The sequence below is a fragment of the Adiantum capillus-veneris genome, chromosome 18, assembly GCF_014529385.1.
Source record: "Adiantum capillus-veneris isolate H3 chromosome 18, ASM1452938v2, whole genome shotgun sequence".
Lineage (NCBI taxonomy): Eukaryota > Viridiplantae > Streptophyta > Polypodiopsida > Polypodiales > Pteridaceae > Adiantum > Adiantum capillus-veneris.
The window spans coordinates 121,481,161-121,498,270 of NC_140948.1; the positions used below are offsets into that span (position 1 = coordinate 121,481,161).

Here is a 17,110-nt window from a genome sequence, read left to right on the forward strand (position 1 = left end):
TGAAAACTCCCAAATGTCATCATCTAGGATAGAGAAAGGCGATTGCCCTCTGGATGCGGCATACATTGATGTACTGGGAGGAAAGTAACATATGGCAATATATATATATATATATATATATATAGAGAGAGAGAGAGAGAGAGAGAGAGAGAGAGAGAGAGAGAGAGAGAGAGAGAGAGAGAGAGAGAAACGAAACGAAACGAAATGAAATGTTATATTAACGTCTTCAAAAGGCCATAGTGACCTATGAGACCAGAAAGTTACAAGGTGGTGCATCTGATGCAAGGTCAGAGTAACAAAATAACAACAGTACAAAACAAAGATATATACTATGGGATCCTAGATTGGTCGATGAGAGAGAGAGAGAGAGAGAGAGAGAGAGAGCCGCGAATGTTTTGCAATGGCAGTGCTACCGCCTAGTCTAAGCTTTATATCGATCACTGGAGACTGTGTAGAAGGTGAAATGCTCACGGCATCTTATGGTTATGTTGGAGGTCATGAAGGCTCCAGTCAGTACAGCTGGTATCTACACAAGGTAGGGCAGCTCAAAATTAAACATATTAGGTCAAGAAGGATTGCACGTATTGATGCGGGGTTGTATTTCAAAGAATGAAAGAGATCCTGGGATGCCAATACCTGAATCAGCAGGGCTTCTTCAGTATAAAATCACAAAGGAAGCTGTGAATCAGTTTATATCTTTCAAATGTATACCTGTGAGGAACGATGGAGTGATTGGAGAGGCTGGAACTGTGTTTGGGCAAGAAAGCATACGGCCAGGTTTGTTTTTTTAGTTAAAGCTGATAATTGTTCATTTTAACAGCTACCCTTTTTTATTGTTATTCAGCTTATGAGCAATCTCACTGTGGACAGGGTCTCCCAAACTGCTTTCATTGAAGATAATTGGAGATCCCACCGAGGGTGCTGAAATGATGCTGGATAAAACCTACTGGGGTGGAATGGAGGGCCCTTCAAGAACTCAGTGGTTTCGGGTGAGTTGATACTTTGTAATTTTGGTGAAGAAAGGTACCTATCAGGTAACCTCAGAAGTGGTGGTTTCTGGATTATGCAGGCAAGCCCTGATGGAACACAACGGGAGATCAAAGGGGCTACAGGAGATAGGTACACGTGCCAAACTGAAGATTTGGATGCATTTCTCTGTGTTTCCTATGAACCTGTTCGATCTGATGGAGCAAGGGGCCCAGTCGTAGTCTCTGAGCCAATTGGGCCTGTTCTAGCCGGTAAGTTGGTGCTTGTGTTCATTCCACAGCAATGGAAACTTTTTTCTGGCCTGCTGCACTTCTTAAAACTCTTTGCTCATGCTCTTGAAAATAAACCTATGCATAAGATATGTCAATATGAATGTGCAGCTTCACCAGCTTGTAGATTTCTAAGGCTGGAAGGTGAGCCCACAGAAGGGAAGACCCTGAGCTTTGTTGCTGACTACAGAGGCGGGTAAGTTTTTTTTTGCTTTCTTTCAGAGTTTACAAAGCTTAGGCTTCCAGATAGAACTTGGCATAAACGGCTTTAATGTTGACATTAAGTGCTATATTATCAGGGAAAAGGGAGTTTGTATGCATGAATGGATTCGTTTAGGAATGCATGGATCTGAGACCATACTGAGTTCTGAAGGTAAGGCGTTTTGGTTTTGCATTTAATAGCCTATTGTCTGCTTCTTGAATTATATTACTACTTAACCAATTAATTTTGATTTATTCTTCAGAGACCTTGACTTTGATGTTGGAAGACGTTGGCTGTCGTATTAAGTTGGTTTTCACACCTGTCCGAAAGGATGGTGTGACTGGTGCTCCCCAAATTATTGTGTCTGATACTGTAGTAGATGGTAATCTTATTAGTTTTGAACCAATCATGTATGCAAAATGCCCGTTTTCCTCTCCCTTTGCTGATGTCCGCTGTTCTTGAATCGTATTTTCAGCGGATCCTGTTGGTTTAAATTTGGTCATGCCAGAATGCTGTGAGGACATAGAGGTGATTCCTGAAAAAGGCTACTTTGGAGGGATTGAGGGCGACAGTGACTTCACGTGGTTTAGGCTGCATAGGAAACTGCAAGGGTTCAATCTTCCTGATGATGCTGAAATCCTCGGATATTTCAAGTGCGTCCCTGTAATCTTCCAGTAACATTGAATCAAAGATTGAAATAACTGATTATTTAAACATTGGTCTCTAACAGCACATACATTCCAACAATCAAAGATGTGGGAACATTTTTGGCTACCCGATGGATTCCTACTCGGCAGGATGGAAAAGAAGGAAGACCTTGCTATGCATGCAGCAATACCAGGGTTGCAGCAGGTGCCAAATATTTTTTACTTTGAATTGCATCTTTTATACAAGGAACGGATAGCAGCAAGTGCTTGTAGTTATCCCTGGACTCATTTTTGCAGCTGACCAGCAATGTTTTTAAAATTTTCTCAGCCCCTCCATCGGTTAGCAATGTCATAATCAAAGAGGCATCTCCAGGGACTTTTATTGGAGAGGGCGTTTATTATGGAGGATTTGAAGGAGAGAGTCAAATGAGCTGGTACAGGCAAAAGGACGATGGCTCAAGGAGTTTGATAACAGGAGCTAATACGAAGAGCTACATCATCACAAATGATGATTACACATGTTCTTTGATTTTTGGGTAAGGCAGTCTCTCTCTCTCTCTCTCTCTCTCTCTCTCTCTCTCTCTCTCTGGTGTCATGTGTAATCATACTGATTATCAAAAGGACATGTACATGGTCAAATGACCAATCAAACAGCTATGTCCAAAGGCTAGAAGACCAATCTTGGACATGAACATGAGAAGCCCATAATCAAGGTGGCAAAACAGTGCTATAGAATCAGGCAATGAATGTTGCCGCCAAGATGCCATCCTTCCAAACTTGTGCATTTGCTACAGAAATGACCCTAGCAGTGATGAGTGAAAATACATTGCAAAGCAAATTTCATCTCAACCGGAATACAACTTTTTGAGCACTACTTGCAGTATCAAAACTATGCATTTCTGGTGGTCCAACTATGCCAAAAGCCCCTCAAACAAAGCATGTGAAAAAGCAGCTGAAAATGTTCAGGATGACCTGCATGGGAGCATTACAAAACCCAGTCACAAGGGGAAATCCACCAGCTACATAAAACTAGACACAGCAAACAAAGGCCCATACCTTCTTGGCAAGTAGTAAAGCAATGATCCCAAACTCTCTAGCTTCAATAGCGTTTAGCTTGACCATTCTCGTTACATTATAGTGTTGATTTAGGCATTACAAAGTGTTTTTTTCTCTCTAGCCGATTATCTTCTATGAAAATGCTGAGGAAGAACACATGCAAGTGGAAAGATGTCAACGGTGCAAATTCGCAAGCCCTCCCACCACAGCCTGCCAAAGAAATACCATTGGTTTAAGAGGTAGTTGAGTATGCCAGCCTTGAAACCATAGATCTCTCCTCCAAGCAACAAATTTTTTGGCCTACGAAGCTTTGTTGGTCTTGTCAACCTCCCAAGGCTTTTTTCCAATAAGAGACCGATAGACATAAACGGTGGAAGTGTTGGTAATGGGCTTTTTGCCTTTGAGTTTCCAATCTTGCAAAGGGTAATCAATGACCAAGGCTTGGGAATCTTTTTTCCAAAGCATGAAGCGGATGGGTTGCGTGACTTGAGTAAAGCATGAATGGGATAGGTTGACTGACTCAAAAAAAAGAGAAGGAAGCATGATTAGTCAAGCTATTGCCTATGATTTCCAATAGACAAACTTAACCTTGATCTTGCTAGAGATCCAAGAAAACAATTGATTGACATTATCACAGTCTCGGGCACCCCAAGTCTGGGAATAGTATGCATCAATTCTACAATGAAAGACCAGCTAAGATGGTCATGGTCATGGTCAAGGATTTCTCCGAATTTGAGTGAACCGTCATAAGATGTTGATTAGTGGCTTGAGTAAATACATGCTAAGTTGAACATTATTAACATTAAGCAAATTATTGGGCTTTTGTAAATTTATATTGCTTTGAGTGAATGACATGCAATAGACTTATGCAATAGCTTACCAATGGCTTTCGTGAAGATCTCATACATTCCTCCCATTAAGGAGATAGGTTGCCACCTTAAAGTCACATGGAAAAGGGACCTTGGGCCCCATCTTAGTAAGCCCAATATTCCAAAGAGTTTGACATAGTAAGAGAGGCCCAAACAAACAAATGAAGGGTTGTGAGTGGCAGCTGCAAAGTATCCCGACAATGAGAGAACAACTCATTACTGCTCCATCCCATCCTCGGCTTTTGATGATAGCTGCCATTGTAGTGTTCGGATAGCAAATCATATACAAATCAACAATATGTTCTGCTATGCATTCACCATATTCCCGTGCAATCTTCTACAAAATGGTAGCGTATATTATGTCCCGGGCATGAAGATTGAAAGTAAAGCTATCAGTGATGTGAGACCTATAGCCTTTGAACACACATTGCTAACAAAGGAGCTATTAAACTTCCATGGAGCCTTTCCCAACAAGGTTTTGAACATATCAACTCTTGTGTCTCCCTCTCTAGGATCTAGAGACGAGAGCGTGAGTGGATCAACAACCTAGAACATCTGCTATCTGAGAGTAGAACAATGAATATGTTGCGGTTATAGGCTTGGACACTCCAAGCAAGAAATCAACAGCAACACTCGAACAAAAATTGCAAAATCATTGAACTTTATGTGTGTGTGTGTGTGTGAGAGAGAGAGAGAGAGAGAGAGAGAGAGAGAGATAGAGAGAGAGATGAAATGTTATATTAACGTCTTCAAAAGGCCAAAATGACCTATGAGACCAAACTGTTACAAAATTGTGAATCTGATACCATGTCTGGGTTAAAAAAGACTAGAATAAAAATACTACTACTACTAGAATCCATCCTCGTCTGCACTCTGGATGTCGAGAGAGTATGGCTCGAATCCTTTGTTGTAATCTTCGTTGATGCTGTGTAGCCCCTCTCCTCAATCGTGGCCGTCTGGATCTCTGTAGCTCTAGTGCTCGGTCGATGAGAGTGTCGGTAGTGGTCGAATGAGTGTGACTGCTCTTTTGGCTGTCCCATATCTAGTGCAAAGAAATCTTTAATCTGTCTCTGGGATTGTCTCTCTCCTAGCTCTCCCCAGTAAAGTGTCTCTATATTTGTGTAACTCAAGTAGATATAGCCCAAGATATCTCTGATTCTCAGAACTCATGACCCTAGAGAAAGGACCGAAACCCTCTCTAATTAAGCAAAGTTGACACGGCACGACGAAGTTCCACGCCCAGATGCATTGGCCCCAAAGACTCCTGCCCCTTTCGATATTTCTTTATTATTACTCACGGCAGAGTACAACTCTCGAGGATCTTCTTTTCTCAAACTCTGCGTCCAAATGCTGTGCACTTACAAGGGATGCCTAAAAGCAGAGCCCCAAAAGCATCAGATTCAAAAGCACTACATCCCAAAAACATCTGCTCCCAAATGCTAGTGCTGAAATCTGCCCAAAACAGCCATCACTATTTGTGGAAATCCGTACAGCCTGCTATGTGGCAACTCTAGTGCAAATCGTAGAAAATCCGTATAGTCTTGCCACGTAATCATCCGTACGAATTGCCACGTCAGCATGTCAACGCGTTTAACAGAAATCAGCCTCAAACTTCAAGCTTTGGGGATTTGTAGGATTTGGCCCCTCGCGTGGTGCTCTGAAGTTCTTTAAGCTGGTCGGTTGAGTTTCTCTTGTCCACTCGGCCATTTCCTCTTCCAATATAGCATGCCACATCATCACTTTATGACAGGCGCACCTACGTGGTAAGTGCCAACATGAAGCCCGAAAACGGAGATGATGATGGAGCCGATAATGTATAGCAATGGGAGCACTCTATTCGGGGAGGGAATGGCTGAGGAGAGGCTCAATGGGCTGCCGAAGGTCCGGGCTGCAGCGGGGAAGGTAGTGTTAGCAGACCCACCACAATTCCGGCGAGGAGAGAGGCTGACAACTGAAAACGTTGGGCAGATTTGGTGATCTGGGCACTTTCTCGCAGTGAAGGACCAAAATGCCAAGGCTGACTACAGATGCAAAATGCTAGGGCTGAATTCTAGCGCTGGCTGATATGCTGTCTTTATAGGGCAAAATATTGTTTATGAACTTTTTAGGACTTAGGTAGGGCAAACTTAGAAGGCAAAGTTTAAAAATATATCATTTGAATGACTAGGCAAAGTTTTTGGGTGAAACATCGCACATCTGCCAACGTGGGAATCCAATTGAGGCGGGGAATGGCTCATTGGAACCATCTAACCAAAACCACATGCACTTCATGCGAGATGTTGACCATAGTGTCAGAACATCTGTCAAGTCGCTTGTACAAACCGTCTATGCAATAGGGTTCGAAAAGTGGAAAACCTTATCTAATGGACTCGTACGGACATGCAAGTCTTGCGAACAGGCTCACAAAATTGCCGGTACTAATCCTCCTAGGATTCTAGACACTCTTATCCAGAGATATGTACAGAATTGGCTTTGGAAGTTGATGAAGCATGTGTGCGTGGCACACATTACCATGTGCACATGACGGTAACCCAACATGTTGACCAAAGTCTGGCCAAGATAGTGTTGCAATGCAATGACGGCTTCTTGCTCCATGGATACTTCTTGCTCGCATACGGCTTGGCACGGCCACAAAACAGCCCTCAGTCCTTGTTTGCTCTGTGGAATATTGGAGCCACCTCTGGACAGGATGTGAATTTCTTAACAGTTTCCACCATGTGGTAGTCACTCAATGATGCTGGGGTTTCCTGCAGATATCTTGTATTTTGGCCATATGATTGTGTTTAATACAAAGGATAAAAGCCAAGATTTCTCGTACAAATAGAGGTGATCACTGCTGTGTCCAAGAGGTTATTGGAAAAGTCTCTTCATGGAGTTGGGGCAGCAATTAGATGGAATGGGATTTAAACTTGGCTCTGTAGTGAAATCTAGCGAGTAATATACTTTCATCGTTCTGGGGGATTTACCTGCTCATTTCTCAATATTCTGCTTTGAGTTCCAGCTGATTAAACATCCCTTGAGAGCTGAATTTCACCTGTAATAGCACTTTATGGTATTTTCATTTATAAAACAACTCTTGTGCGCAAGAATACGCAGAGAGAGGACAGGCATGTTTGTTTTATTATGCTAGTAGTGAGAGAGAACAGATATGTTTCTTTCAATATGCTAGTACTGTCTATGCGTTTTTAGGAAGTTTAATTTTATACCAACCTATATGACAAACGTCAGGTACACTCCTGTCCGCCAAGATGGGGTCTTTGGAAAACTCGTCACATCAGATCCGACCTACAAGATTTTACCTGGTGAACACCTACGTTGTTCTGTGTCTGAAGCTAGTGTATTGAATTTTTCTTGAAAATAAAAACTTTCTGAGTCGGGGTAATAACATTCTTTGCAGAAATTCCGAGAATACAAAAGCTTGTGCTGACTGGAAAAGCTGTTGAGGGAGAAGTCTTAACTGCTTTGGAAGTCATGCCGAAGAGTGAAAAGCAGCAACATGTCTGGGAAAAGTACAAAAAGGAAGTTAGATATCATTGGTAATCTTCACATTTTCTGTTTGTTAATTATTCAAAAGAACCAGCGTTTTCCTTTTTAACCAAATTTTGTGTTTGGGTTATGCTTTTTGATTAGGTCGCGTTCAACTGCCCCTGGTACTATGGATTCGTTTGAGTTGCTGCCTTCGCGAGGTTGCTCCTACAAAATTCGTACTGAAGATATTGGACACTACATTCATTGTGAATGCATTGTCACTGATGTGTTCGATAGATCATCCACTCCTGCCACAGTCCTTTCTGCAATTATAGCTCCAGGCAAGCCATTTAAGGCCATAGGCCCCAACTATAGTCACAATTTTTAAGGAGTGTGCAGAAATGACTCGTTCTATGACTGGTTAATTATGACAGGAATGCCAAAGGTGACCAAACTAGAAATTGAAGGTCAAGGTTATCACACAAATACATACACTGTTAGGGGATTCTATAGTGGAGGCAAAGAAGGACAAAGCACAATACAATGGTTCAGGGCTATGGCTGGCTCCCCTGACCTTATTCCTATAGCTGGTAAGTTGGTGTTCAACTTTGTGTTTCTGGGATTAGCTATCTTGGCTCAGAGGACATTAATATTTTAGTTGTCAAAAAGCTGATTCTTACAGGTTTACTGTTTTATTGCCTGTATTGATAGGTGAAGTGGGCCGAACTTATGAGGCCAATGTGGATGATGTTGCCTATAGACTTGTAGCTGTTTACACTCCCGTTCGTGAGGATGGCACTGAAGGTGCTCCAGTCTCATCTTCTACGGAGCCCATAGCAGTTGGTGAGCATGACATTTTTGTGATTCCATAGTTGATCTTTGTATCGCTTCTCTACAGCAGTTTTTTGTCTTCTTGTGTGAATGCGTTGGTTTGCTTCAGATCCGGAGATTGCGAAGGAGGTGAAACAAAAGATAGAGTTGGGTGTTGTGAAGTTTGAGGTAGGTATATTCAGTGTTAGAGAGCAAGATTGTAGTCAATTTCTTGTCAAACTCATTAAGGATTTGTTTGCAGGCCTTGCGGGATCGTGATCGATCTCCATTAAAGGTATAGTGTTGTAGCCATGTGTCTAGCCTCCATTTGGGTGACAGGGATTGTCTTAATTGCAAATTTCGTCTATAGGTGACACATCAACAGGGGCTAGGGAACTTGGAAAGGAGAGTCCTGGATGTGAACAGGAAGAGAGTAAAGGTGATGAAGCCAGGTTCAAAGACATCATTTCCGAGCACAGAGATTCGAGGCACATATGCGCCTCCTTTTCATGTGAGTAATTTACCAGTCTCAGAGTCAGCAAGCATGACAAACATTGGATGTAATTTTATGGGAAGGTTGATGGTCTTATGGACATAAATCGCTGTGACATCTCCGTGATGTTGGTAATATGTTTGCAGCTTGCCTGTTTACTCTCACCAAGATTCAAGAACACTTGCACCGCATTTGTTTGTTTTGTAGTTTGTGGTTCATAGCCCATGTTTGGGAGACTTCTAGAGCAAAGGCATACTGCTGGAGATATACATTTTGTATGGCTTTTCTGAAGGGTATGAGGTCTTGTATGAGATCAATCCTGCCAGGAAGTCCCTTATCTGTGATGATTGACTGTTAGTTGCATACATCGACAAGCATACTCGTTGCTGTAATACAATGTTTTTTGTTGCTAATGTGGAGCACCTTTAAACTCTGCAGATGGAGGTCTTCCGAAATGATCCTCACCGGTTCAAGATAGTTATTGATAGTGACAATGAGGTTGATTTGATGGTGCAGAATCGGCATCTCCGGGATGTGATCGTCCTTGTCATCAGAGGATTAGCTCAGAGGTTTAATAGTACTCCCCTTAATTTGCTTTTGAAGATGTGACCTTGAAGATTACCATATACCCTTAGTTCTTGGTTTGTATAATTATGATTTTACTACCCTTTAAAGGGTTGTCCATAGAAAAGAGTATTGGCCCTTCACATAGAAAGATTGGCCCTCTTTTCCCCTGGTCAGTTTTCCACAAGGAGAGAGAGCGCCCTTTAGTGTCTTCAATCACAGCCGGCGGGCAATATGGGGCTTGTATTTTATGTACACAAATAGAGAGTCTACAAGCTGTGTGGCTTTGTAAGCACTAAAATTTTTGCAATGGAAGAGGCTTTTTTGTGATGTGTTGCGTATGGCTCCTGTTTCTGAGTTGGTGGGCTTGTTGGCGTGTAAACTCAACATTTGTGCCAGAAGCATGATGCAGTGTTTGGTTGACGGTGAACATATGGATAAAAATGCATGCTTCCTTGTGAACCCTTGGACTCGTCTCTCACATGAGTAAGCTGGGTATACACCAGAGGCATTGTGATTTGTACACTAAAAGAGATTGCAAGCCTCTTGGTGCGTGTGATTGTTGAGTTTACTCTCTCCTTTTCTTAGCCTCTACTCCGTTCCATCCGATCTCGCCTTACATGGGCCATGGCAATCTGTCCCATTGCTTGGTTAAGGTCGCGCCTTTCTACTAAGTTTGATTGATGTTGTGCCTTTGCTGGTGAATATACATGATCTAGCAAGCAAAACAGGAATGTAGAAAATAATTCAATACTTCTTTCAGATGGACACAATTTTAAGCTATGAATTGAAAAGGGGCCTTCACGAGATCATCTCTACATGCCATGGGAAAGAGCGTCTCCAAGATGGTGACTTGGATAGGCTAACAACATTTTGGTCGGATCTGAATGCAGAGAGAGAGAGCGAGAGAGCTAGTTCTTTAAGAAACAAAAATTAACTGTTTGAATTTGGCTCTACCTTGGGACTTTTGGGTTTGCTTCAGCATTGGGTCCAACGTTCAGAAGTTCCTGCTCCAGTTCTTGTGTCCATCGAATGGATCATGGCGAGAGAGATGTTTGGTTTAAAGGTGAAGTTATTCTGCTGTTGATATCTTGAAAGTGAGGATGGTGGGTTGCTTTGGTGCTCAGAAGATTTAGAAAATTTCTCATGTAGGAAAACGGAGTCTTTCTCAATGTTTTTCATACAATGCATAACATCATCAGGTTCTGCTCGAGAGGCACCGCATACGGCATACCTAGCTAGAACGATTGAGGGCAGGGGACCACTGTCCCCCCCACTGGGCCGGCGGTCTCGTGCCTCCAATCGTACCTAGGTAGGTATCATGAGCTTTTGCTCGAGAGGCATCGCATACCTAGCTAGGTACGATTGGGCCTCCCCCAAGGGACCCGTCCCCCCATCGGGTCGGTGGTCCCTTGTTGTAACAAATTGTTGACGTGTCGAGCTACTGAAGAACGGAGCTACTGGTCGAGGGGCGTAAACTCTAAGAAAAACAAGTAACACAAGAAGTCCTACCGACTTATGGGGTCCTCGTTCGATGGGGCCCCAAGTGACAAAGGATAAAAATAAAGCATGACTTACACACATGCAAAAACTGATGACTTAGATTTCCAAAAATTGATGATGTGGCAAATTTCCAAAAATTGCGTTGGCATGATGACGCAGCAAGCTGTTCGGAATTCCGCGTTTTGCGTTGGTTGATGACGTGGCAGGTTGTATGGATTTCGTGATTTACGTTGACAGATTTTTGGGTTTGCTTTTGGACCAGATGCTTTTGAGTTTGAAGACACGTTAGTGTAAACCACGTTTGGGGCCTAGGACCTTCAAATAAGAGGTTAGGGCTCATTCTCGGGCATGCTTCTTGGAGAAGATGCAGAGTCTGGAGTACCGGCTTGTACTTTGATGATGCAATATAAAGAAATACCGAAAGGGGCGCCATGGTTTGGGGCCAATACTCTCTAGGGTGGAATTTTACCACTCTGTATCGCGTGTCGTCTCTCTTTCAGTTCAGTTGTTATTGAAATGCTAAAAGTCTGTTCAATCTGCTCTTTTCTATTGGCACGTGGTGCCCTGTTGGGGTATAAAGCCCAATGTGGTCGCCCAGGTAAGTGGGCGGGCCGCCAGGTATGTACACATATTCTTTGTAAAAACCTAATAAAAACTCACTATGCTCTACACATTACAATAGAGCGAGTTCACCATATCGTCGCGCTCTTCTTCTCGCACTCTCTCTCGCGTCGCACTTCCGCTCGTACTCCTTCAACTGGTATCAGAGCTCAGATCGAGGCTCGGGGCAGCACTGCAAGAGGCTAGAGTCACCAGCTCAGATTGGAGTGAAATTCGACAAGCGAGGACACGGCTCCAAATCTCGTGGGAAAGCCTGAAGGGCTTGGTGTTGTCAGAAATCATTCTGAGGTCATCTCGGCCATCGTTCGGCTTCGACAAAGGTCTGCACATGCCATTTTCGACTACGTGGTCTCAGCGGGTGCAAATCCGACTCTGCAAATTTGGGGTTTTCGGCCTACGACTGCAGGTGCTGAGGATATCGACACTCCCAGAGTGTTGATTTGTGGCTGTCTACACATCGAAGGACGGCTCACAATTCTTGGAGGCGTGTCACATACGACACGAGCGCATCTACACACAGATTGTAGGCGACATCCACTAGTTCATCAGGTAGCTTGTGTTTGCTGCTTGATATTCCAGATTTCATCCTGACATTGCAGGTACTTCCACATGGGATGTATTGTCAGAGATGATGCATGTCTGTTGAGGGTTTGCTGGCTGTGAGACACGCAGCAAACAACCGCCGCAGTGGATACAGCATACAGAGGGAAATTTGTGGATGTATGACTTTGTGGGAAGTCTATGTACTGTCAGATTTACTGCAGCCTTTGTTGAGGGTCGAAAGAGGTTTTATTGAGCTGGGGGATTCTCGAATGTTGAGATCCTTTCGGTGATACAGGTCTTGGAGCGATCCTTCGAGCACCCTTAGATAGGCAGCTAGGATGTATTGACTGTGAGTTAGACAGTTGGGATTGCATCTTTGCTTTATTGCCGTTGAGGCATTGTCGCAGTCTATGCTTACAGAAGAGTGACAGGACAGTCCGAGACAGTACAGGTGCAAGACAGGTTTACCCAAAGCTTACAGTGTTAGAGAGACAGTGGTTTTTTGAGCTATTTTTGGTCTGTTTTTGAGTACACCAGAGCCATTTTACAAAGGAGACTCTGCCCAAATTTCTACAGAATCTGAAGCTTTCTTGGTTCATTTGACAGGTTGATATTGGTTCAGAGGTCAGTTTACAGGGGAAACTCTGCCGAATTTTTCCCAGGAAAGTAAACTACTGTGAAGCGTAGCTATGGCTGGATCACAGGACACTGCTCTTTACAATATCAAGAAGCTGGATGGAACCAATTTCCCATTGTGGAAGAAGCAGATTTGGCACGTGCTGGTACAAAAGAAGCAGATAAAACCTATAAAGCTCAAGGGGATAAAACCAGAAGATATGGACGAAGATGAATGGAGCGAAATGGATGAATTGGCACTTTCTACCATTATGCTGACTTTGGCTTATCAAGCTTGGTTAAACCTGAGTGATCTTTATGAGAAGCAGAGTGCAGCTTCACAGGTATACTGGCTTAAGAAGCTTGTTGACTTGAAGATGAAAGAAGGGACACCTATGTTCAATCATCTGAATGAATTCAACACAATCTATAGTCAGTTGTCAGCTCAAGGTGTCAAGTTTGATGAACCTGTTAGAGCTATGTTCTTGTTGATCACATTGGCGGAAAGTTGGGACACTTTTCGCACAGCTTTGAGTAATTCTGCACCTCCAGATGGTTTGAACATAGCAGGTGTAGAAGGAAGTCTGCTTACTGAAGAAACCAATAGAAAGATAATGGACAAAGGCAAAGGAATAGCCTTAGTTGTTAGGGGAAGGAGCAAAGAAAAGTACAAAGGTGGAAAGAGGAATCAGTCTCGTAGCAAGTCCCGCAGTGCTAAAGGCAAGAGTGACATAGAATGCTACCATTGTGGCAAGAAGGGTCACATGAAAAGAGACTGCACAGAATGAAAATCAGAAAAAGGCAAAGAGAAAGCTGAAGACCATGGTGAGAAGAACAAGTCCTCAGTGAAGATTCAAGAAATAAATGTGACAAACACTGTTGCATAGGATGACAGTCTAGTGTCAGGAGACATCTACTTCTTGAAGAATACAATGGACTCAGCTCTTCTTACAACATCTGATGGAAATGCAATGAGTGACTGGATTATAGACTCAGGGGCATCACTTCATGTGTCTCCAAACAAGGAGTGGTTTACCTCTTATGTGACCACTAAAGATCATGTTCGGCTAGGCAATGGGCAGACATGTGAGATCTTAGGTGTTGGAGATGTTCAATTGAAGTTTCAGAATGGCTCTTCTTTCACGCTGAAAAATGTGAGACATGTTCCGGCAATTAGAAAGAGCTTGATCAGCACAGGTTTACTTGATGATGCTGGCTATGTCACCACTTTTGGACAGAACATGTGGAAGATATCCAAGGGTTCTATGACAGTAGCACATGGAGTAAAGTTTGGAGGACTTTACATGATTTATGTATCAAATGTCTCTAAAAATGTAATCAATGTAACTGAGCAGCCGAACGTTTCTTTGTGGCATAGCCGGCTAGGACATATGTCCAAGAAGGGAATGAAAATCTTGTCTCGTTCTGGTTATTTGCCTGGCTTTTCATTTAATGATTTTGAATTTTGTGAACATTGTCAGTATGGTAAGCAAACACAGCAGCCACATAAGGATAGAAGCAGTAGAAGAGATACACAGTTGCCACTTGTTCATAGTGATTTGTGTGGACCTATGCCTAACCTATCTCTAGGGGGAGCTTCTTACTTTATGACATTTATAGATGATTACTCGAGGAAAGTATTTTACTTTCTCAAGCACAAGGATGAAGCGTTTAGTGTTTTCAAAACGTTTGTGAAACTTGTGGAGAATCAGAGTGGCAAGAAGCTTAAATGCTTATGCACTGACAATGGTGGAGAGTATGTTTCAAAGGCCTTTCAGGTCTTTTGTGAGTCAAAAGGTATAAAACGTGAACTTACTGCTCCTTACAATCCTCCTCAAAATGGTGTTGCTAAGAGGATGAATAGGACCATACAAGAGAAGGTCAGAAGTATGTTGTCTAATGCACAACTGCCAAATGGGTTTTGGGCTGAAGCTGTATCAACAGCTGTTCATCTTGTAAATAGATCTCGTAGCAAGGTTTGTAAATAGATCTCCTAGCAAGGTTTTGCAGAAGGATTCAGTGCCAGAGATGGCATGGTTAGGCAAAATGCCCTCATACAAGCATCTCAGAGTCTTTGGCTGTGAGGCATATACTCACGTTCCAAAGGAATTTAGGAACAAACTTGAGCCAAAGAGTAGAAAGTGCATCTTTCTAGGCTATGGTAATTCTGGTGAGATGGGGTACTTTGGGATCCCGAATCCAGAAAGGTTGTCCGCAACAATGATGTTCACTTTAATGAATCCAAATATCATTCTAAACTAGAGAGGGTTGAGGAGATTAGAAGAGTTGTCTTCCAAGAAGATGGACCTGCACGTGCAAGACAAAATGTCAGGGCTCAAGAGGAGCAAGGACAGGATAGAGTGGAACCACAGGTTGTGGCTGAGCATGAGCCACCTATTGTGCGTAGATCTGGACGTGTCACGCGACCTCCTGATAGGTTTGTTCCATCTATGAACTATGTCATGTTGACTTATTGCAATGAGCCTTCATGTTACAAGGAAGCAGTGTAAATGAAGGACTCCGGGAATTGGCAATTGGCCATGCAGTCAGAGATGACAGCTCTGCATAAAAACCAGACATGGAAGCTAGTTAAATTACCACGGGGCAAAAAGGCTCTACCCTGTAAATAGGTTTAGAGGTATAAGGTCACCGCTCATGCTAGTCAGCCAAAGTACAAAGCAAGTCTTGTTGCCAAGGGCTTTAAGCAAGAACAAGGCATTGACTTTGATGAAGTCTTCTCTCCGGTGGTCAAGATGACTACATTGAGATGCTTTCTTGCATTGGTTGCCATATTAGATTTGGTGTTGCACCAAATGGATGTCAAGACATCGTTCTTGCATGGTGATTTAGATGTGGAAATTTACATGCAGCAGCCAGAAGGGTTTGTTGAGAAAGGCAAGGAAGATTGGGTATGCCAGTTGTTAAAGAGTCTTTATGGCTTAAAACAATCACCGAGGGCATGGTACCATAAATTCCACAAGTTTATGCTTTCTCAAGGCTACAAACGTAGCGAGTTCGATCACTGTCTATATACAAAGAAGGCTAAGGATGGCAATTGGCTGATCCTTATTTTGTATGTGGATGACATGTTGATTGCTGGCAAGCACTTGGAAGAAATTTCAGCTTTGAAGTCAAAGATTGCAAAATCATTTGACATGAAAGACATGGGTGAGGCAAGTCATATACTTGGTATGCGCATTGAGAGAGACAGATCAAAGAAATTGATTTGGTTATCTCAAACAGAGTATATTGACAATGTTTTGCAACGTTTCAATATGGAGAAGGGAAAGGCATTGAGTGTTCCATTGCCACCATATGTGAAACTTAGCAAACAAGATTATCGCGTGTCTGAGGAAGAACAGGCTGAAATGGATAAGATTCCATATGCGTCTGCAGTGGGTAGTTTGATGTATGCATGATTGCTACTCGCCCAGACATTGCATTTGCAGTGGGAGTAGTAAGTCGATACATGTCAAACCCAGGCAAGAAACATTGGGAGGCAGTGAAAGGAATATTGAGATACCTGAAAGCTACAAAGAGTATGCGTATATGCTATGGGAGTCAGGAGCTAAGTGTAAAGGGTTTTACAGACTCAGATTATGCAGGTGACTTAGACAACCGAAGGTCTACGTCAGGGTATGTCTTTACATTGGCTGGTGGAGCAGTATCATGGCGTTCTAGATTACAAGATTGTGTTACTCAGTCTACTAGAGAGGCTGAATATGTTGTAGCATCAGAGGCATGCAAAGAATCAATTTGGCTTAATCGACTAGTAACAGATTTGGGAATCAAAGAAGAGATGCCTGTTTTATATTGTGATAGTCAAAGTGCTATACAATTGGCTCGCAATCCAGTTTATCACTCAAAGACAAAGCATGTGGATGTGAAGTATCATTTCATCAGGGAAATGCTCGAGGATAAGCAACTTCAGCTTGTCAAAGTTCACACCACAGAAAATCCTGCTGATCTACTTACAAAAGGACTTCCCTCAGAGAGCTTTGAGCATTTTCGCAAGCAGTTAGGTGTAGGGTAGTACATCACTTCTCTACATCTCTTGTATATTAGCTTGTATAGTAGCTTCTCTCACACTTAAAGTACCACATTGGACTTTAAGTGGGAGGTTGTTGGGGTATAAAGCTCAATGTGGTCGCCCAGGTAAGTGGGCGGGCCGCCAGGTATGTACACATATTCTTTTGTAAAAACCTAATAAGAACTCACTATGCTCTACAAATTACAGTAGAGCGAGTTCACCATATCGTCGTGCTCTTCTTCTCGCACTCTCTCTCGCGTCGCACTTCCGCTCGTACTCCTTCAGTGGCCTTCTTGTGAGAGTGGTATTAGAGCATGAGGCGCGTGCTTTTCTGAAAGCATATCGGTCCTTCAAAAGAGCAGAGCTTTTGGAATTTTATTTGAGGTATCTTCGCTCTCCAACCTAGACTTATTAGCCACTCCCACCCTTACTT

At 42.8% G+C, this 17,110-nt stretch overlaps 1 protein-coding gene across 1 annotated transcript in view; it reads left to right on the forward strand.

Annotated features, from left to right (window-relative positions):
- The window catches only part of AIR9 (Outer arm dynein light chain 1 protein), a 62,811-nt gene extending 53,116 nt beyond the window's left edge, over positions 1–9,695 (forward strand). Inside the window, exons 19-37 of the mRNA XM_086489239.1 lie at positions 408–535; positions 609–777; positions 871–989; positions 1,070–1,238; positions 1,368–1,452; positions 1,556–1,629; positions 1,721–1,840; positions 1,934–2,111; positions 2,189–2,310; positions 2,434–2,641; positions 7,259–7,332; positions 7,428–7,566; positions 7,661–7,839; positions 7,933–8,088; positions 8,210–8,341; positions 8,439–8,497; positions 8,571–8,603; positions 8,679–8,819; positions 9,240–9,695. Of these exons, the coding sequence (XP_086345365.1) occupies positions 408–535; positions 609–777; positions 871–989; positions 1,070–1,238; positions 1,368–1,452; positions 1,556–1,629; positions 1,721–1,840; positions 1,934–2,111; positions 2,189–2,310; positions 2,434–2,641; positions 7,259–7,332; positions 7,428–7,566; positions 7,661–7,839; positions 7,933–8,088; positions 8,210–8,341; positions 8,439–8,497; positions 8,571–8,603; positions 8,679–8,819; positions 9,240–9,410 (2,456 nt within the window). The 3' untranslated portion in view covers positions 9,411–9,695. The remainder of the gene's footprint in view (positions 1–407; positions 536–608; positions 778–870; positions 990–1,069; positions 1,239–1,367; positions 1,453–1,555; positions 1,630–1,720; positions 1,841–1,933; positions 2,112–2,188; positions 2,311–2,433; positions 2,642–7,258; positions 7,333–7,427; positions 7,567–7,660; positions 7,840–7,932; positions 8,089–8,209; positions 8,342–8,438; positions 8,498–8,570; positions 8,604–8,678; positions 8,820–9,239) is intronic.
- Positions 9,696–17,110: the final 7,415 nt, after the last annotated feature.